Source organism: Mesoplodon bidens (genome assembly GCF_964165515.1).
Source record: "Mesoplodon bidens genome assembly, chromosome: 13".
Lineage (NCBI taxonomy): Eukaryota > Metazoa > Chordata > Mammalia > Artiodactyla > Ziphiidae > Mesoplodon > Mesoplodon bidens.
The window spans coordinates 7,292,910-7,313,801 of NC_138169.1; the positions used below are offsets into that span (position 1 = coordinate 7,292,910).

The 20,892-nt window shown below is 45.3% G+C and overlaps 2 protein-coding genes across 3 annotated transcripts in view; both read left to right on the forward strand.

The window, feature by feature from the left end:
* The window catches only part of MPHOSPH9 (M-phase phosphoprotein 9), a gene marked incomplete at its 5' end in the record, with an annotated part of 55,623 nt that extends 41,379 nt beyond the window's left edge, over positions 1-14,244 (forward strand). Inside the window, 8 exon segments of the mRNA XM_081253399.1 lie at positions 2,281-2,415; positions 3,273-3,448; positions 4,597-4,743; positions 5,557-5,677; positions 6,480-6,583; positions 7,255-7,502; positions 7,807-7,875; positions 10,310-14,244. Of these exon segments, the coding sequence (XP_081109525.1) occupies positions 2,281-2,415; positions 3,273-3,448; positions 4,597-4,743; positions 5,557-5,677; positions 6,480-6,583; positions 7,255-7,502; positions 7,807-7,875; positions 10,310-10,411 (1,102 nt within the window). The 3' untranslated portion in view covers positions 10,412-14,244.
* Positions 14,245-16,012: 1,768 nt separating this feature from the next.
* Positions 16,013-20,892, forward strand: part of PITPNM2 (phosphatidylinositol transfer protein membrane associated 2) — a 147,461-nt gene continuing 142,581 nt past the window's right edge. Inside the window, exon 1 of one of the 2 annotated variants that reach the window (XM_081253151.1) lies at positions 16,013-16,137. The gene's annotated coding sequence lies outside the window, so the exon portion shown is untranslated. The remainder of the gene's footprint in view (positions 16,138-20,892) is intronic. The other variant, XM_081253153.1, reaches the window with a different exon arrangement.

Consider the following 20,892-nt stretch of genomic DNA (forward strand, 5'->3'; position numbering starts at 1 on the left):
CTTCCTGGACCAGGGCTTGAACCCAGGTTCCCTGCATTGGCAGGCAGATTCTTACCCACTGCGCCACCAGGGAAGTCCTACATTTTTTAAGTGAACAAGAAACAATAAAGGATTAGTATCCAGAATATAAAGGACTTCTACAAATCAAAAAAAAAAAAGAGAACCTCAATAAAAAACTGATAAAAGAATATGACCAAGCTGTTCACAGAGAAAGAAACCTAAATGGCTAATGAAAATGAAAAGATGCTCATTTCACTAATAATCAGAAAATTGCAAATGAAAACAGTAATGGGATACCACTCACACCATCAGACAGGCCAGTCATTGTAAAATTTCCCAAAGATATGAAGAAACAGGAACTCTCAAACTACTGGTTTGACTGAAAATTGGCACAGCGCATCTGGAGAGTGATTTGTCAGTATCCAGTAAGACTGAAGGTGAGCACACCTCAAATTCCACAGTTCGAGTTTAAGGTATTTACCTTCGAGAAATTCTGACACATGTTCATTATAGCATTGTTGAAAGGTGATACCTTAGAAACTAGACATGCACCAACAGGAGAAAGGATAAATGACTTGTGAGGCAGTCATACTGTGGATAAACTATTAAAATGGTAGAGCTGTAGATATTAACATGGGTAAGTCTCAAACATAATGTTGAGTAGAAAAAGCAGCATTAAAAGGATGTGTACATTATGCCCTTTATGTAATTTAAAAAATGCAAACAACCATATATATGCTATTTATGTCTTATAATTAAAAACACATATGGTAAAGATGTTAGCATTTATTAAAACTAAGTATGGGCAAGTGCTTGTTATAGTACTCTTTGTAATTCTCTAAGAATGTTTGAAATGATTCTTAATTTAAAAATTGAGGGGAAAAGGAGTGACTGGGAGCTGAAATGAAAATACTGATAGATAAAAGAGGCAACTCTTAAAAAGTTTGGTTGTGAAAGGAAGCAGAGAGAGGAAGACAGGAGTTCCTGTCCCGTGGTTCCTATTTTCTCTCTGGAGTGTGATGCAAGGTTATCACCTGACAGTCAAGGCTGGGGCGAGAGGTTTGAGGAGAGTGGAGAGGGTGTCAGATAGTCATATTGGGGAATCGGAGCTCCTTAATTACGGAAAGATGTGTTGGCAGCCAGTGTTGGGCGTCCACTTGAGATAGTGATAGTGATTCTGTGGTGATACCCCAGTCTACACAGCTGGGCAGCTTTTTTCCAGCAAAGCTCAACTATAGGAGTACAGACACAGAAGAAAAGTGAGCTCATTGTAGTCAGACAGGCTTAGGTTTTGCTGCCAGTCAGATGCGATGGCACGTGAGCAGAGAAGGGGGTCCAGGCGATGAGTACTGATTACCAGGCGCGTGGGCTGGGGTGATGGTGGGAGCGGGGTGAAGAGGAGCCCGACAGCTAGGAGGGGCTGGTGCACAGCGAAGGGGCTGCCCAGGGTCGTGGGCCTCGTGGCGAGAGCGCCATGGGGATGCTCGAGCACGGGAGCCAGAGGATCTTTGGAGCTTTGCTTTCTGAAGGGGGCTGCCTTCTCTGGGATGATGCATCCAGTGAGCATCCTCTGAAGGGGCGACTGAGGAAGGGAGTCCAGTCGTTGGCGGGAGTTCGGAGCAGCTCCCGGGTACGCGTGGAGGGCGCGCGGGATGAGGGCAGGAGGCGGTGTGGAGAGGATGAGGCCTCGAGTGACCAGAGTGTAGGGTGGGGTGAGCCTCAGTCGGGCCGGGCTTCACAGTCACAGGGAGGAATGTCATGGTCTAGAACTGCACTGTTCGGTACAGCGGTGCTGGCCACCACAGCTGTTTAAATCTAGCTGCGTTGCAAGCATGCACGAGCTCGTGTGTGCATGGCTGGTGGCCACGGTATTGGACTGTGCACGTGCAGGGCGTTTTCTGTCTTCACAGAAAATTCTGTGGGCAGTGCTGGTCTGGGAGGAACAGGCAAGGTGCTCTTGCTTCACCTCAGGGCCCTGAGCTCGACGGGACATAAAGGGTGTGAAGTGCGGTGCGGGGCTGGGCCGGGGTGTTCAGAGCCGGGTACACGTGACGGTACCTAAATCTTGACTGTTCTTCTGAAACCAAGAATAACAATTCAGTTGGAGCTGAAAACTGTAAAATAGAGTTCATCTAGCTAAAATAAGATTGTTTTATGCTGTTTTTAAATTCCTGTGTAAATGTGGAAATCATATTTCAGAGCAGGTTATTTTCTGTATGTGCTCAGTCTAAACTGGAGCGCAGACCGTGCAATGCCTGAGAACACTTCTCGTCCTCACAGCACGCTGGCAAGCTCCGACGTCAGCCGGCGGAAGTGGCTGATCCCGGGAGCAGAACATTCCATCTTCACTGGGCAGCCTCTGGACACGCGGGCCAGCGAGGCAGCCAGCCCGCCGGAGGCCACCTGCCCTCCTGGGTGAGACGGCTCCGTCGAAGATCATATTTAGAGACTGTTAGGTTTCCTTAGAGATTTCAGTTGCCTTTCAAAGTTCAGGAAGTTGTAAAGAGCCATCTCCTCGTTCCTTTTATGTGTTAATTTTGAGGATCCGATTTTTACTTTATTTTGAAAGGCTAGTGCTTTTCGGAAATTTTCCTTTTGTAGGCCTTGCAGAGCTGTCTCCACCTGTGCCGCTGGCATAGTGGTGTGCCCTGTGCACAGGCTTACAGTTAGGACAAGAGGTTGATCCTCATCCTCCAGATAGCTGAGCCCCCATGAGCGACCTCGTTCATGTACTCCAGAGTGCCCTATAAATATTATATTTCTGTATGCTCTAGGCTGTGAAAAGGATTGGGAAGCACTGGTCTGTTATATACAGGCTCAATTTTATTGATTTGCCTTGTAAAGCATACATATTCGTTGTGGAGGAACTGTCAACCCCCATGTTATTCCCCTAGTAATCCCAGTAAACCATCTTAGTTCAGGCTGCTACAACAAGTTACCCTTGACTGGGTGGCTTAAGCAGCAAACAGTTATGTCCTACAGTTCTGGAGGTGGTCAGTCTGAGGTCAGGGTCCTGGTTGGGTCCTGGTTCTGTCCTCACGTGGCCTTTCTTTGGTGCATGTGTGCAGGGAGAGATCAAGATGTCTCTTCCTTATTTTGTAAGGGCACTAATCCCAGCTTGGGGGCTTTACCCTCATGATCTCATCAAAACCTAATCACCTCCAAAAGGTGAGGACAAGAATGCATCATAAGAATCGCATTCAACGTGAGAATTTTGGGGAGACACAAATATTCCGTTCATAGCACCGTGTGTCTTACAATTATTATTTAAGGTACCATTCTCCTCTGGAAAAGGATCCTTCACCTGGAAGTTCACCAACAAGTTTATTGATAAAAAAACAAAGAGACACTTCAGACACACCAATCATGAAAGCTTTGAAAGAACTTGATGAAGAAAAAGTATTTAAAAATTGGGGCACACAGACAGAGAAAGAGGATACCTCAAATAGTAAGTATTTTATTCCTTGTTTGATAGAAATATAGATATATAGATCTCTTCCCCTTTCTCCCCCGATTATATTACCTTCTTAAAATGAAATGCCTCAAGTAATAAAATAAAAAGTTAAATTTATTTTTATGCTGTTTCGGCCCCATAGCAGACAGTTGAATCTCCTAGTTGTTAATTTTTTTAAAAGTAATTAATTAATTAATTTGGCTATGACGGGTCTTAGTTGCAACACGTGGGATCTTCATTGAGGCACGTGGGATCTTTTGTTGCAACGTGCTGGCTCTTCATTGTGGCGCACGGGCTTCTCTCTAGTTGTGACGTGCGAGTTTTCTCTCTCTAGTTGTGGCGCTCAGGCTCCAGGGCGTGTGAGCCCAGTAGTTGTGGCACGCCGACTTAGTTGCCCCGCGGCATGTGGGAACTTAGTTCCCCGACCAGGGATCGAACCCCCATCCCCTGCATTGGAAGGTGGGTTCTTTACCACTGGACCACCAGGGAAGTCCCCCTCAGTTGTTAATTTATCATTGTCATCACATACGTACCTTTTCAAATGACATATTATGTTCTGATTATTAAAGATTTACGTGGCATTCTTAAGGATATTTGAAAACTTTCCATATCAGTTTGTCTTACTTGCACACGTCAAAAAGTTATGACAGGCATTTGGTGTTCATAAAGTGAGATGTGACATTTCCTACTCTTCCCTTTCTTGGTTACTGAGCATCTATCAGTAGGACAGGAAGTATGTTGAATGCTGTTTATTTCACAGGTCCAGGCACTTGTACTTGCTCTGGTGCTTATTTGGTTGGGCCTGCTAATTACGTCATTAACATCTTTGGCATTGCATTTCCAAAGCAGTATCCGCTAGTAAATAAATTAGTGACCTGCTTTCTAAAAATAAACTTGAAAAATCACCTTGAATGCCAGTTGTAAACAGAGAACCAGAATGAATTCATTAAAAACTCCCACGTTTTTGTTCATCAAGCATTTTTTAGCATTGTAATGTGGTGCATTTTGCAAGTAATCATTATAATCTAGATGGTGAGAAGAATTGCTTGCTTGGTGTAACCATCTGTTAATAAAAAGCAGATAACTGAAGCTAGGTTTGTTTTGTTTTTTTGTTTTTCTTTTTTTACATTTTTCTCTTACAGAATTGGTGACTCCTCGGCTAACTGACACTTCAGTCAATGCAAGTCGGTCCCCAGAGAAAGGTGCCCAGCAAAGACAAAAGAGATTTAATTCTGCTTCACAGAGATCGTCATCTTTACCACCTTCAAATCGTAAATCAAGTACTCCAAGTAAGAGTTAGAGGTTTATGTCTCTTGGGCTTGGCAGAGTGGCGTCTGAGCCATTCACACTGTTTGATGCTTTCCGTGTCCCTTACTCTCTTCCTAGCCCCTCGTACAGTGCTCCGAACACAGAATCCCTAAATTCGATCTTGTTCAATAACACCATCTGATTGCACAGTTACTATGACTGTAACTGAAGAATTCTCACCATTTATCAAAGTGAGATTTTTGAGTGTGTGCCGCAAATGTTTTGCAACTAATACCACTTCACAGTGTTTGAGACAAGCTCAACTAGATATTTTGACAACTATCTAATTAAACAGTAGTTCAAACAAATTAAACTAGCCTGAAAAATGATGTTTTTTTCCCATATATTTACCTAAGGTTACTCAGCATTAGTCACCTTTTTCTTTAGCCAATTATAAGTATGGTCTTAAAGTTAAGCACTGGGCTTCTGTATCCTTAATTTCCATTTCCATAACTGCTGGGGAGATTCGTGTATGACTGTGTTATTAGGAATGTTCACTAGTGCACTGGTGTTTCCATCTTATTTCCAGTCGACTTCTAAAATCCTGAAAAACCAGTTTTGAGTCAGAGCGCTGCAACTACAGTCTGATACACTAAAATCTTGCCGGTGGTTTCCTCTAGATGTTAGGATTATGAACTATTTCTACTTTGTATACTCTTATTTATCTTTGAAAAAGTTTTACAATGAAAATGTATTCTTAGTTAGAAATAAGGTACTGAAAAAGAAGCTATACTCTGCCAGCCGAGCGCATACATAGAAGGAACACACTGTCTCCTCTTCGTTTTCCTCTGTAGCAAAAAGAGAGATTATGTTAACACCAGTGACTGTGGCTTATAGTCCAAAGCGATCCCCTAAAGAAAATTTGTCCCCAGGATTTAGTCATCTACTTAGCAAAAATGAAAGCAGCCCGATTCGGTAAGTTCTCTAAAATTGTTGAATAAAATATATATAGTATTGATTTTTTTTAAATGTCAACTTATGCCTCTGGCTGTCACTAATTTTTCAGTTGTTAATGTGGATTCTGTGGATTTAAATCATTTAAATAAATGTCATACTAAAAATAAAAAAGTACTATAATATGTGAAAACAGTTTTTAAGGATGTAAACTGGCTACTGTAAAATTTAAATACTGCCTCAGAACCTCTTCCAGCTTTTGGATATAGAATGATAATTCTTTGTTTTCCTGAAAAGGTATAAGATACAGGGAAAATTGGGGGCCATTTGTACAAGGAAGTGGGCTGTCCTGGTGTGGCCCTGTCACTGAACATAAGCTTACCTGTGCTCCTGAGAAAGTTGTCCTCCCTGAAGTGTGGTTGGGAGTGTGTGCTGTGCTGGGAAGACCACTGACTCCTAAGACAGGAGAGCTGGTGGCCCAGCTCCGTCAGGCTCGTGGGGAAAATTACTGAAGCACATTGAACTTCAGTTTCCTCTTCTATAAAAAGGGGATTATAATGCCTACCTGCTTATTTCATATGGTTGTTAAAAAGATCAGATGAGATAATGTATTGGTAAATGCTTTAAGTTGCCAGTATGTAAATATAATTTTGTGTTAGAGAATATAAATTAAATTTCAGTTTTAAAAAATTATTTGACCACCTTTCTCTTTTAAAAATATGTGAGTATGTAAGTTAACTGGATGCCAGCTCATCTTTCTCGTGGAGATAGGGAACATCAGTTAACACTTTTTTTCTCACAAGTAACTTGCTTCATTCAATAGATTTGATATACTTTTGGATGATTTAGATACTGTTCCTGTGTCTACAGTACAACGTCCCAATCCAAGGAAACAACTCCAGTTTCTTCCTCTAGATGACTCAGAAGGTACCTTTTCCTAAAAAATGATCAGTTATGGTTTTAGTTTTTCATTTTGTGAGTTTCTGGTATCTTTTCAAGGTTCTAAATGTCATTATATCCTGCACTTAAATCTTTTTTTACCCAAGGGCCTCTAAAAATAAGCATTTGTGACACTCGTATATTGTGTCAGTGTTGTTATCCTCATTGGAAAGTTGAGAAACCGAGGTACAGGGGATGTTAATGTTTAATTACCAGGGCCATACTGTTCAGTTTTTTATATTCTGTAACTTATATGCACCTTCTTTTTTCTCATTTATATTTTAAGTTTCTTTTTCTCATTTATCTTATAAAGTTATAAGATAATGTATGTGAAATCACTTGGGTAGGCCCTTAAAATACTAACTCTGTAATGTTGGTATATGTCCACTAAATGTGTTGTTTAGTTTTTAAACTTTTTTTTTGCTTTAAGTTTATTTAGGGAAGTTGTTAAGATTGTCAAACGGAGGGCAGGGCTTTTAGAATTCTGTGGAGAAGAAAACTGAGTATATATGGTTCATTATGTATCTCTTTTCATTACATTTTTTTGGGCCGTGTAGCAGCCATTTCCAGAAAGTGAAGTTGGGTAACATATTTAGTATGTGCATGCTCTGCTGGAAGAGTTGATAAGAAATAAAAGAAATTTCTTTTCTCTCTGACAGAAAAAAAATACTCAGAAAAAACCACTGACATCCATGTTAATCATAGCTCTTCCCCCGAACCGTTGCCAAGTGGAGTGAAGAAAGTCTCTGTGAGATCAGCCTGGGAGAAGAATAAATCAGTTAGCTATGAGCAGTGTAAGCCTGCCTACGTACCACCACAGGGCAATGATTTTGAGTATACAGCAAAAATTAGGACCCTAGCTGAAACGGAACGGTTTTTTGATGAACTTACAAAAGAAAAAGACCAGGTAAAAACAAACATAAAAAAATGTCTTAAATCTTTTTCTGTACTTAATGCTTACGTCTGAGGAATAGTCAGAAGGGAATTATTGTGTCAAACCCAGGAAGTGACTGTGGATGCCACACAAAGCCGCACTAGAAACGTGTGTGAGCCAAGCTGTTGTTACTCATTGTGACAGAGGAAACTTATGTGAAGTCGAGATGGACAAGAAAATACTAGGCTGAAGTCTTTTCTTTCCATTCTGTGATAAACCTCCCCGCCACTCATTAGAATTCTCCTATTTGTATTTAAACGTTTTTTCGTGTTAACAGATTGAGGCAGCACTGAGCCGAATGCCTTCCACCGGAGGACGAAGCACGCTGCAGACGAGACTGAATCAGGTGAAGTGTCTCACCCTGAGTCTGCTTTGGAGGCTTGATGCTAGTCAGTGCTCCATTGAACCACGATGATGTTTTAATAGCACAGCTTTTAGGCACACTGAAACAGTCGGTCAAAACCTTTAGCCTTTACAGGAAGTGTTTGGTAATGATAGCACATTTTATAACTGCGTGCTAGCTTTCAGGAGCAAAAAGCGACTTTACCTTTATACTTCTAAGAAAAAGGTGTTCATGCCATCATGTTTTCAAGAAACTAACTTGGGAGCAAACGGCAATATGTCTATTAACAGATTTTACGTTTTTAAGGCTCTCACGTTAAATCTCCCTTTTTTGTGTTTGTTTTTTCCTCCCCAATCTGCAATTTATTTCTGAACCCCTTTCCATTTAGTAAGACATATAAAACAGTGGCACTTTGCAACTGGAATAGATGTGAGGTTCAAAAGAGAGGTGTGATTCCATTATTGAGCAGGAGATGGTGTGGGCAAAGTGGGCCGTGTACATCTTTTTTCGTTGCTTTTCAAAGAGAATTAAAATGCATGAAACCATGGAACATTTTAAATCTCTTTTTGTAACATTTTAAACATAACAGCAATGATATGTCTCTTATATAACTGCAAGCTTTGGCTTTTCAATGCCTTAATGTCAGGAAAAGTTCAGTTTCAGATTGATCTGTGAGAAAGACACACAGAAAATAGCAGAGGTCTTTTTCTAGGGCCTGTGTCCTTAACTTCTCTTTTTTTCTGACTTTCTTTCATTGTTTTTGTTGTTCTGAACGTTTTTATTCAATAATTTGTAAAAGTCAACACATGAAATTCATTTTAAAATAGTTTACTGGGGGGACTTCCCTGGTGGTCCAGTGGTTAAGACTCCATGCTTCCAATGCAGGGGGTGCAGGTTCCATCCCTGGTCGGGGAACCTAAGATATCCCGCATGCCGCGAGGTGCAGCCAAACAAACAAATAAATAAATAAAAATAAAACAGTGTACTGGGAAAGCAGAAGGAAAACTTGTTCATACTCTAATTCTAAATGTATCTGAAACTTTTGTTTAATATGTTTTTTTACATAATGATGATAAGCTCTTAAAATAAGACTTAAAGGGCCCTAGGTTCTGTTCATCTATGTCAAAGCTATTTCAATCCAGTAAGAAGACAAATGGCAGCAAAAAAGGGCTGAGGATGCTTGTGTATGATTCATAAGTAAAAAAGGTAAAATTGGGCAAAAAATATTGAAAAATGCTTGGCCTCACCAATGAGTAAAAAAAACCCCACACATTTAAACAAAAGCTTCATTTTTAAACTATCACATGGGCAGGTATTTAAAAAAAAAACAACAAAAAACCCCACCAGAACCTGGGCTAGGGAAAAGCTTATCCTTGTACACGCGAGTGGAAGGAGAAAGACTTTCTGGAGTTTAGCTTGACATGTATCCAAAGCTTTAAAATCTTACATTTCTTTGGACCTAGCATTTTTACTTTTGGGAATGATTCCTAAGGCAGTGTTTATAGGTGTGTGTAGGGGTGTGTTTCAGAATATATTTTGCAGCATTATTTGTGATATATGAAATTAGAAGCAACCTAAATTTCAACTAAAAGATTCTTGATTAAATATGGTATATCTGATGGAATATTGCACATTAATTTACAATGATGTCATAAAGTATATTCCATAACAAGAAAAGTTAAATTGAAAAACATTCTGAAGTAGAGTTTGATTCTGATTTTATTTTTCTTGAAAATGGTGTTCCTGTCTGCAGAAAAAAACAGGAAAGGGGAACAGTGGTTATTTGTTACTTCTTTCTCGTCTGTCTTCTAAAAATTCTAAAATGAACGTGTAATTTTTTTTACAATTTAAAGTTGTTGAAGAGAAAATTTTTAAGTTTTATTTCAGGATACCATTGGAGTTAATAGCTAATAAAGTATCTAAAATGATGAATATATATTCCAGGTACTATTTAACAGTAGTACTATTTATTTAAAAATAGCATTTGTTACACTGACTCATTGTGAAATACCTTGTTTCTTGGAAAAGTCTCCTCCAGCGTTTTTCCTCTTTTTTAACCTAGAAATTTTTGTCAGAAGAAAGTTATTTGATATACTTGTAAGTGGGCTACGGCACCAGTCAGATGTGTCCGTTTCTTCTGGCGAAACGTGTGAAGAAACTTCTAGGTTCCTCTTGTACTGTTCTCAGTTCAACGGAGTCAAATAATTCTCTCCTTCTATTTAAAGATAAGCAGTTATCTTGAATGGTTGAAAAGTTGATTTATGTTTAGTTTAAAAGAAATAATGTAAATGACGATTTGTGTAAAAACCAAAATGATTGTAATTTTGATGTTTATACTTGCTCTTTTGCTGAAAGAAAAGTCATTTTGGTGGTAATTATAGAGTCGGTGGACTTGATGTAGAATTCTAATTAAGTTTTTTCCATGATTTTCACCCAGGAAGCCTTGGAAGATCGTTTGGAGAAGATTAATCGAGAGCTGGGTTCAGTTCGTATGACATTAAAGAAATTTCATGTTTTGCGCACCTCTGCAAATCTTTGAGATTTGTAGCCATTAAATTTTGAGACAGTTTTGTTTGCACTAATGTGTAATTATGCACTCAGAAAAGGCAAACTATTTTATACTGTTTATAAGCTTTCACACAGTAGTTTTACAATCATGCTATTCTTTACACTTGCTATTTTATACTTCAGATGGCCACATATTTTCAAGATATTTTTGTTATGCTCAGGAATCTCTTGTGTATTTTACTATTTAAAAAGTATTATTTTTAAATAGTATATGTATCCAATTTATATAAAGAATAAGGAAATGTAAATAGGGGAGACAGCTTTGTTTCTAAACAAATAGTGTTATCCTTTTACCATTAACTTTGCACACCAATTTTATAAACTTGTTCTACGTTGTGAATATGATTCTTTTATTTTTAAATAAATGCTTAAGAACAGCTTCCGTAATGATAGACTAATACATGCTGAATGCAAAAAAAAAAAAAACAAAACAAAACCAAAAAACAGCATACCCTGGATTTAGTTGTGTTGAAGTTTTTTAAAAATAGTAATGTAATTCGTGTTTGAACCGTGTCTTAGAGTGAATATTGGAATAGTTAATAATGGAAATGTTGGAAATAATGGAATATTGGAAAGCTTTGAAAGTAAGAATATCTCATTTTGTTTCCCTTAAACTTCGTTATTTGTAAGAAAGGAAAATGATAGAGATGTAATTCTCTAATTTTGTGATAGATGTAGTACTTTTCAGAAAAGTTTAACAACTGGGGAGTTGTACCTTTCTGCCCATCATTCTGAATGTAATTTGTGTCCCGCCCTTGACAATGAGGTGATAAAGCTCTGATGGAAATACAGGCCACCACTCAGTGAGGCTGTAAGAGCAAGACCCCAGTTTCCTCAGTGTACGTGGCCTCAGTCAGATCGTCATGAAGACATTTTTAATCTCCCTCCCCCGCCCCCCGCCAAAAAGAAAAATAAATACTCCCGTATTAGCTGCTGTAAGAACAGTAGGCTGAGATGAGAGCAACCTTTCCTGCTTGTTGCTGGACAGGGAACGTGTCTAGATAGAGCTCGGTGCCTTTCGCGTGGCCTTGCTGGAGGGCTCCAGCGCGCTGCCTTGGCAATGCCTCCTGGCTCTCAGAACTAGCACGTGGGCAGGAAGCTGTGCTCTGATCGGGAGCGTAGCAGGTAGAGGTCCTGACTTCTGGTCAGGTCCAGGCTGCTTAGCTGCCCACTTGTTGGTGGCCAGTCAGAACCCAGTGCCCACATATTCAAGCTCTGTATGTGTTGACAAACAGACTCATTCCAAACTTTCACCATTGATTCCCACTGATTCCGGTTTTACAGTTTGGTTTACTTTTGAGCTTTTTCTCCTTCTTCTGTGGCTCTTGATAGCATGTAGTTATATTGAGTCAAGCCACCCGTTATTCCATTCGGGTATATGTATGCCTTTGAGCAGGGATCTCAGATAATCTCTGAGCACCCTTCACCGGAGCTTCCCCTGCCTGAGCTCGGGCCTGGCGCCTGCAGCGTCCCTGCTCAGCTCGGGGGTTCCCAGCAAGCCGGGGTCGCCTGACAGTGGCCTCTCTTGCTCCTTCCTGTCCGTGAATCAAACCTTTGCTTCCAACTCCTGCAACCTGTTGGAGACCTCCAGCTAATCAGAGTTACTCATCAGCAGAATCAAGTGCCTTATTCTTGGTGTTTTTTCCTAGTCTTTTTTTCTTTTTAATCTCCTAGTTATAGTGAAGAAAACGTTCTTTTTAATCAAGTTCTAGGAGAGCTTGTGTCAAGACTTAATAAAGGGATCGACTTTACCAATGATATTCCCTTTAATGTGTTCCTATAGATGACACTAAAAACTAACTTGAAAATTATTAGTATGTTTCATTGTTCCCTACTTTTATTGTAAAGTCTGTTACATTCTTAAGAATAGGAAATTGCCATTTCAGAAGAGATGAGAGTTTTCTCTTGTCAGGGAGTTATCTTCTCAGTAGTCTTATTCCAATCTTAAGCCCCATTAAAATGTCTTCTGTACCTCTCAGGAAACATATGCTTTGATTTGTGACGTGTGTAATAGATTGGAAGTATCAGTCACTTATTTAAAATTAAGAAAAAAATTTTTTTTCTTCGTAGCTGTGAAGAGGGACACCAAGGAAAAATCCTTTCAGCCGTCTTTCCCTTTGATAACGCTTAACGTACAAATATTCCATTTAGAAACAACCTGAAAGCTGGAGAGGTGGCAAGCTTTAAAAGCAACTGTTGTTGCTGTCTGGGGCTGAGCTGCAGTTAGTAAAAAACCTAAGTGAATCTTCCACTTCTGGGAAGTGCCTTTTAAAATGCAAGTAGAGTTACTGCTCTCCTTTCCCCTGGATCTACCCTCTTCCTTTCCCTGAAAAGCCTCCTGAGGTGGGGGGAATGTCCTCTGTCCTTCTAGGGTCCCAGGTAGATGTAGCTACTAGGCAGCGCTAGGACTGCAGCAGCTGGGCAGGGGACAGGCGAGCCAGACAGACCTGGGTCACACCCTGCTCAGGGCTGCCTTCCTCCACGTAAAGATAAGAAGCTTCCTTCCATTGTGAGAGCTTATGTAAAGTGCCTGGTGTCTAGTAAGTTTTCAATAAACAGTACATTTCTGATTCATTCTGGGTTATTAAATAGGCTTTTGAAGTAGCGATTTCAGTGCTTTTGTAGATAGAAAAGTAGACTGTGTCCCCAGCAATTGACTCAAAAACTGCCTTGGGTTGGTTGACATTTGTTAGGTGGTCTAAGCTGTTCTCTCCATCTTTTTGCAAAAAATGAGCTTTCTTAGAGTTTAAATGAGCTTCCCTCTGGTGTGTTTTTTTTTAATGAGTAATTGATAACTTGGCTAGTGTAAGTTCAGAAGCCCTGTGATCTTAAGTAAAGTAGATGATTTGGGGGTTATTTGATATAGGCTGTTTTACCAAAAAAAAAAAAAAAAGTATTGCCAATGTAATCAAAATAATTGCACCTTTGAATGTTCCATAATTAGACTTCTAAAGGTGCTGGCCTGTGACACAGGGGCACATGAAGGAAGTGGCTGCCACTGAACGTTTGGAAGATCTATATGAAGATTATGATTTGCTTTTGGAGTTTGAGAAGCAACCAAAATTTGTTCCCCTTTTTAACTTGGAAAAGCCAGGTGCTTTGCTGAATGCTATTTGAATTCTGAACTCTGTACTTACAAATGTAGAAAAGTTAGACATTTTTGTCATTTTAATTTTTAGATATCTCAAAAGCAGTTTTCACTAAATTTTAATGTGCCATTTGTGCTGTGAGTCTTTAAGAAGGTTTCAAAAATAAATACATATCTAGAGCCCTTTAGGAATCATAAAGGTGAATCGTATTTACCCATCATAAGTGATTGTACATGGTTATGAGATTTGCAGGTCTAATTAAACCAATTATATTGCACAGATTTTGCAGGAAATAATTTCCTGCCTTGCCAAGAGTTCTGTGGCAGTTTAATAATATATTAAACTACACCAGTATTCTTAGCACCTGTGTTAAGCCTTCCCCTTTTGATTTGTTTTATTTCAGCAGACCCCTCTCAAATAGGAGGAATCAAGCCATAAATTTGCATTTGCTGGACATTATATGTCACGTCATCGCTGTGACTACAGACTTCAAAGATAATGTTTTATTCACAATTTCACTGTAACAGTGACCAATATAATGTGAGAAATTTGCTTCCTATAATGCTGCTGACATTAGACAAAGACCAGTGCTTGTTGCAGTTTTTAAATCTAGTCAGATGCTGGAGTAATGAAATTGTAAGCTCCATGAGAGCAGGGACCATCCCTCTTCATTCTTGAATACAGGCACTTAATAAATATTTGTGGATACGAATAATTGTGATATTAGTGTATTTATTCCTACCGGCTCACTGTGGGATCTGGTTTTTAATGGTGTTAAGTCTTCCGAGTTACTGGTCTGAGAGCAGTCATTGCAGGGTTACAGTGGCAGCCGTCCAGGTGCTCCGTTCCGACTGGCCTACAGGCAGAGCCTCACTCTGGAGATCTGTATGCTCTGAAACCCTTTTTTTTTTTTTTTTTTCTTTTTACTTTTATTATTAGGTTAAAGCACAAGTACAGGGAGAAGTAGCAGCAAAAGGGTCTGTCATCCAGTCCGGTTTCCACGGGTCCTCAGGCAAGGAGCACGGCTGTACAGGAGACAGATGATGACTCAATCCCTGGCCGCCTCGGAACAGCATTGGGGCTGAAAACCTTTCATGGGTCTTAGGGCACCCCTTGGTGGAGGGACGGAGTTGAGGGTTTCGTATTTATGGGGACCCCTTCACTTGCCTCCGTGTGATCACAAGGCAGGTGTTCTGAGGCAAGCTGTGTCACGATGGCTCTCCTGGCCCGTTCAGTGTCCAAGGAGACGGGACAGCCTTTGGTCAGGGTTGTTCTCTGACTTGATCTGAACTCATCCTGGAGCGCTTTAACTTGAGCTTGCCCTTGCCCTTCCAGGGGAAAGCACTCCCCCGCTCCTCCCGACCTTATAAGGCGGTACTTAGTGAGAGGTAAACTACCCATAGGTTTTGGGTGTGCCCTGTTTAATTCACTTACTTCAGATCTTGACAAACAAGGCCATCCTTGCTCAGTCTAAATATACGCTTTATGATTTCCTTTCAATTTCACTCCGTACCCTCTTGGTCCAACTGGAGCGTCCAGCTGGGAGGGAACATCAAGATGAAGCTCTTTCTGATCCTCTGCCAGTTCCTTGAGGTCAGGGACTAGAACTGACCCTCTGGCTACTATTACTTCCACGACGTCTGATGACCAAAGCACATTTTCATTTTTTGGTCCAGATCATATCTGGGATGCTGAGGAGAGAACTCCTTGATGCCTATTTCTGCAAATCGGGTCGGTAACTGATGCAAGTGCCCGGCATCAAGGTTTGGACTTGAATTACCTACCTTTGGTTTGTCCACACATGCCAAATGCCTTCCGAAGTCTTCCGCAGTTCGTTCCCCTTGATTTGTCATTTTACTCCCGAAGGACTTGATTTTTATTTTTTTTTCCCCCAATTTCTGCAGATCTGCTCGTTCCCTTCCCCTCTTACTGTTCGCGAGTCTCCCGATAGGCGCGGCCGATGGTGTTAAAAGGGCCGAGAGGTCGTGGGCCGGGTCCAGCGCCCGGGGCCTCCCGCGCGGAAGCGAGCCCCGGGCTTTCGGGGGTCGCCGGGGCGACAGCACGCCCGGCGCCGGAGCGGGGCCACCAAGTTTGCCGGGTTGCTCCGGGCGGAGGCCGGCCCTCGGGGCGGGCGGAGGCGGCGGGCGGCTCCCCGCGTGGCCTGACGGAGGCGCAGGCCTGCCGCCGAGTGAGGGAATGCGAGGCGGGCCCGGCGCGCACGGGCAGCAGCGGCCGCTGGGGCGCGCGGGGCACGGCGGCGCCGCGGCGTAGAGCTGTCAGGCCGGTCCGCGGGCGCGCCCGGCCCCGCGCCCCGCCGGCCGCCGCCTCTTCGTTGGCCCGCGGCCCGCGCTCCGAGCGCCCAGACCCGCGGCGGCCCGCACGTGCGCCCGCCCGCCACCCGCCCGCCGACGGCCGGGGAGCATGCCCGCGGGGGCCCGGCCGCTCGCCCGGGGCCAGCTGGCGGCGGCGGCGGTGGCGGCGGCGGCGCGCGGAGCCGCGGGGCGCAGCCGGCCGGGCCGGGACCGCGGGGCCGGGGCCTCCCGGGCGGCGTGAGGCGGCGGCGGCCCAGCGCGGCTGAAGAGGACGAAGCCGCGCCGCGCGGAGCTGGGTGAGTGTTTCGGCGGCCCGGCCGGAAGGCGGCGCGGCCGGGCCCCCTCCTCTGGCCCGTGCGGAGCCCCCGGGGAGGGGGCGTGGGGGGGCCGGGCGCGGGGTGGGGACCCCGGCCGGGCGGCGGCTCCCGGAGGCCCAGGCCCGCCCGCCCGCCCGCCTGTCCTACGGCCCGCGCGCTCGGCGGGAGGGAAAAGTAGGAGACCCGGGCCCCGCCGCTCCGCGCGGGGAGGAGGGTCTGGCGCGCGGGGATCCCGGCCTCAGGAAATCGCCCCCAGTCCGGCCCCCCGGGAGGCGCTGACCCTCGGGATTCACGGGGGGCCCCGACGCTAATGCCGAATTTCCGTCGGTTCCGGCTGGGGCGCGGAGGACTCCCCTCCCCCAGTGACAAGTGTCACGGCGGCCAAGGGGCAGGTGTGTGTGCAGTGCTGGGAAGGGGCCGGGAGGAAGTGGTGGCCAAAGCCCTCGGTGTAGCCTTCTGGGCTTCCCGCCTCCACCTGGACAGCCCTCCAGCGCTGGCCTGGCTGGGTGGGTGTCCGGGGCCTGAGCCCGGGGTGCGGCCCTCAGAGAGGGGGCCAGGACTGGGAAGAAGTGCTGCTGGAGGAACATCTGGCCCCTCTCCATCCCGTGAGTCTCCCTTTGCTGTTAACCTGAGGGGCCGGCGCTGTCTCCGAGCGGCGAGCTTCCTCCCTGCCCGCCTCAGGCTTGCTTGTCAGGGGCAGGGCTGATGGGGGACTTGGGGAGAGGGAAACGCTAGTGCCCGCCTCCGCCATAACGTGTAGCTAATTCCGCCGGGAAACCTCAAGTGGACATTCTGAATAAACAGAGTGTGTTTGCTCGGCAAATGTCATTTCAAGGCAAATCTTTAGCGCTGTCCCTTTTCAACGCATTTGCTGCCCCTGCGTAAATTCCAAATTCCTCATCCTACGCTCCTCTGCCTGCCTCTGAAATGTGGACTGGGGCAGTTCTCCAAAGTCTCCGGCCTCCCCTTCAGAATCAGGGTCCTTCAAAGGGGGCCTCCTCTGAGCATCTTTCTTGGTCCCCTGCTAGCTCTCTGTCCCCAGCCCCTACCTGGGAGCCCCTGGGGCTATAGGCTAGAGCCCCCCGGCCTCCTTTCTCAGGGGAATGTGGTAAATGCTCCCCTGCATCTGAATCTCCCCTGCGGCCAAGCCCCCAACGTGACTCATCTCTGCTCTGAACTCCCACTGCACCTTATTTGTGTCTCTTGTGTGACTCTTATCACCGCCTGCCTTATTTTATAGTTACTTTTGGGCCTGGCTTATCTCCCCGGCTGGATTGTGAGCTCCTGGAGGATGGAGGACGGGGGTGGAGTTTGATTCATCCCTGGTCCCCCGCCCTGGGTCAGCACCCTGTGCACCGTCAGCGTCAGTGTCTGGATGCACTAGAAGCCCCCTCCCCAGCTTGCCTCTGGGGACCTAGCTTATCTGACTCCTGGACGGTCCCTGTTAAATTCTTCTTCTTCTTCTGTGATCGGAGGAGATTCCCAGCCCTCTCCCTTTGCAGCGAGAAACACAGTGAGTTAGGAAGGGCTGTTTTTCTTATAGAGGAGGGACTTGCCAGATGACTAGGACAGTACATGCTCTGCTATGACGATGGCCAGGCACAGACTCTGGGCTCTCTGGGCACTGGGTGTGGAATGGGCTTCTCTCTTTGGCCTTCTGTACTCACCGTGCAGGGGATGCAGCAGGGTAACGGAACTGTGGGAGTCAAGGCTCCAGGCCTGGTCGTCCCATAAGGTCGTACGAGCTTCACTGAGTCACTTGGTTTGTCTTGATCTTGGTTGGTCCTTCCTTATGGAATCTGAAAGAAAATTCCTCTGCTTGTATGAGGCCCTGTAGGATTTGGGCCTTGCGTCCTCTGCCTTAATGACTGTTCATTACTGAGACCCAGGCTTGTTGTCTTCATTGGCCTTCCCAGGTGGAGTCCATCACCTGCACCTTTGTGCTGCCCTAATCTAACTTAGGCAGAACGTCAGTTAAATGTTACTCTGGGGCTTCCCTGGTGGCGCAGTGGTTGAGAGTCCGCCTGCCGATGCAGGGGACATGGGTTCGTGCCCCGGTCCGGGAAGATCCCACATGCCACGGAGCGGCTGGGCCTGTGAGCCATGGCCGCTGAGCCTGTGCGTCTGAAGCCTGTGCTCCGCAACGGGAGACGCCACAGCAGTGAGAGGTCCGCGTACTGCAAGGAAAAAAAAAAAAATGTTACTCTGTGCCTCCCTGCTAGACTGAGCTCCTGTGGGGTCAGCGCTGAATCTCATTTCTCTGCATCCCCCGTGCCTGGCACATGGGAGACTCTAGGGCAAATGTCTGTCGGATAAATGGTGAGGAACTAAGAGCCCTTGTCCCAAGCTGACTGTACATCCTCTCTCACTGGGGCCCAACTTTGCCTTCCTCCATATCTAGAGGCCTCTTTTAAAACCAGGCAGATGTTCTCTTAACCATCCCATCCCGTTAAGGCTTTCCAGCTTGGTCCCTGAGAAGAGCCAGTCGTGGAGAATGTACAGTTCATTTGTAGAGATGAGAAGAGGAAACTTCTGGTGATGGATTTCCCTGGTAGCGCAGTGGTTAAGAATCCGCCTGCCATTGTAGGGGCACGGGTTCGATCCCTGCTCTGGGAAGATCCCACATGCTATGGAGCAACTGAGCCCGTGCACCACAACTACTGATCCTGCGCTCTAGAGCCCGTGAGCCAAAACTACTGAAGCCCGCCTGCCTAGAGCCCGTGCTCCGCAACAAGAGAAGCCACTGCAATGAGAAGCCCATGCATCACAACGAAGAGTAGCCCCCGCTCGCCACAACTAGAGAAAGCCTGTGCACAGTAACGAAGACCCAACGCAGCCATAAATAAATAAATAAATTAATTAAAAAAAAAAAAAAAAAGAGGAAACTTCTGGTGCTTCATGATCGCTGCCTTGCTGCTTTTGGAGAAGACAGTGGGGGTGGGGGCGGGCATGTGCTCTGTCATGGAAGGACAGTGATCTCACGCCTGCGTCCTCAGCCATGGGCAGGAGAGGTGGTCAGCCTTGCAGACAGCCCTCCTGAAACCTGCTCACCAGGACCCCCTGCCACTAAGTGGTCTTCAAGTAGCTTCCCTGTAGGTCCTTATGTCAATGTTTATTAGGCTTTCACTGGGTACCCGGGATGTGATCAAATAGAGCCATGGCGGCCATGGCAAATCGTTGTCTGGCTTTGCTCTAAAACCAAGGCTAACGGTAACGTGGGGTGTTGCCCCCTCTCTGCTCAAGTCTTCTTACAGAGTCTTGTATGAAACATTTCTTTTAGAATTTACGGCCAGGCAAGATTTGCCTCCCCTGTGTGCGGGGAATGTAGGTTGCTTCTTCCTTTGATAATGAGAAGGAAGGTGGAGAAGGAAAACATGTATGGTTTGTGTACTGCATGCACACAGCGTGCACGAGGCTTCCCCACGCACCCTGCGCGTTAGATGGTGTTCTTCCTCCATTTTCCCACAGAAAGAAGTCAACTGATTTGCCCTAAGGCACTCCGGGTTTGTGCCCAGTTCTGCCAGACTCTTCCCATTCCACCCACACTGTCTTTCCAACTGATTATGGGCACCTCCTCTTCCCTGGCTTCCAGGATGCTGGGAGCACAATGCTATATTTTCATGTAGTGACTGTATTCACTTACCCTGGGGTCAGCATACTTATTTCTACTTTACTCTCGTCTATGTCCACGTGTATATGAAAGTGTAAATCTATCTGTATTCTTTATAACTCATCACAAAAGGTTTCTGGAGGGGCTTCCCTGGTGGCGCAGTGGTTGAGAGTCCGCCTGCCGATGCAGGGGACACAGGTGCGTGCCCCGGTCCGCGAAGATCCCACATGCCGCGGAGCGGCTGGGCCCGTGAGCCATGGCCGCTGAGCCTGCGCATCCGGAGCCTGTGCTCCGCAACGGGAGAGGCCACAACAGTGAGAGGCCCGCGTACCGCAAAAAAAAAAAAAAGGTTTCTGGAAAACCTTAGATAAGAGTTGAATACAGATAAACAGATAAGAGTTGAATACAATATGTAACATTGCACCTAAAACTTAGGCCGACTCACGGTGTGGTTAGGGAGGTGCGCCCCACGGGTAACACCGGGCATGTGAGATAAGTGTTGCTTAAACAGCAGACAGGCTTCAGAGGAGGAGACACCCTTTCTGGGTAAGGCGGTCAGGGTTGACTTCCTGGAAGAGGTGGGATTTGAAGGAGGCCTTGAAGAATGGGTGGAGTTTTGATAGGGCACCTGGAAAGGTGTGTAGGATTTAGAGTCAAATTTGTGGTTATCACCACGGCCCTACCGGAAAAGGTTCCTGCGTGAAAGGAGAGAATCGGTCTGGAGGGAAAGTGGGGAGCCTGGTGGTGCCTTCTCCAGCCTTGCTGGAGGGTCTGGGAACGCTGGAGCTGGGAGGGCTGTACCCCATTAAGGACGAGAGGGCGAGGCTGAGGGAAGAGCAGTGACTTGCCCAAGACCTGTCCTGCAGCCTGGAACCCAGGTCCCTAATTACCAGCTTGGTGCTGGCTCGTTACACTGGCAAAGTTGAAGTCGGACAGCAGCCCTGTACATCAGCCCTTTTCTCCTGTCAGACGGGTACAGGGGTACCGTCTTCCTCACTCCCAGCCCAGCAAACACCAAGAAAAACCCCTGCTAAACCTTTATGACCAAAGGCAGAAAGAGCACTGCTGGGGAGGAGAGCTGGCGTTCACGTCAATTACTCATATTAACAACTGCCCTTGGGACT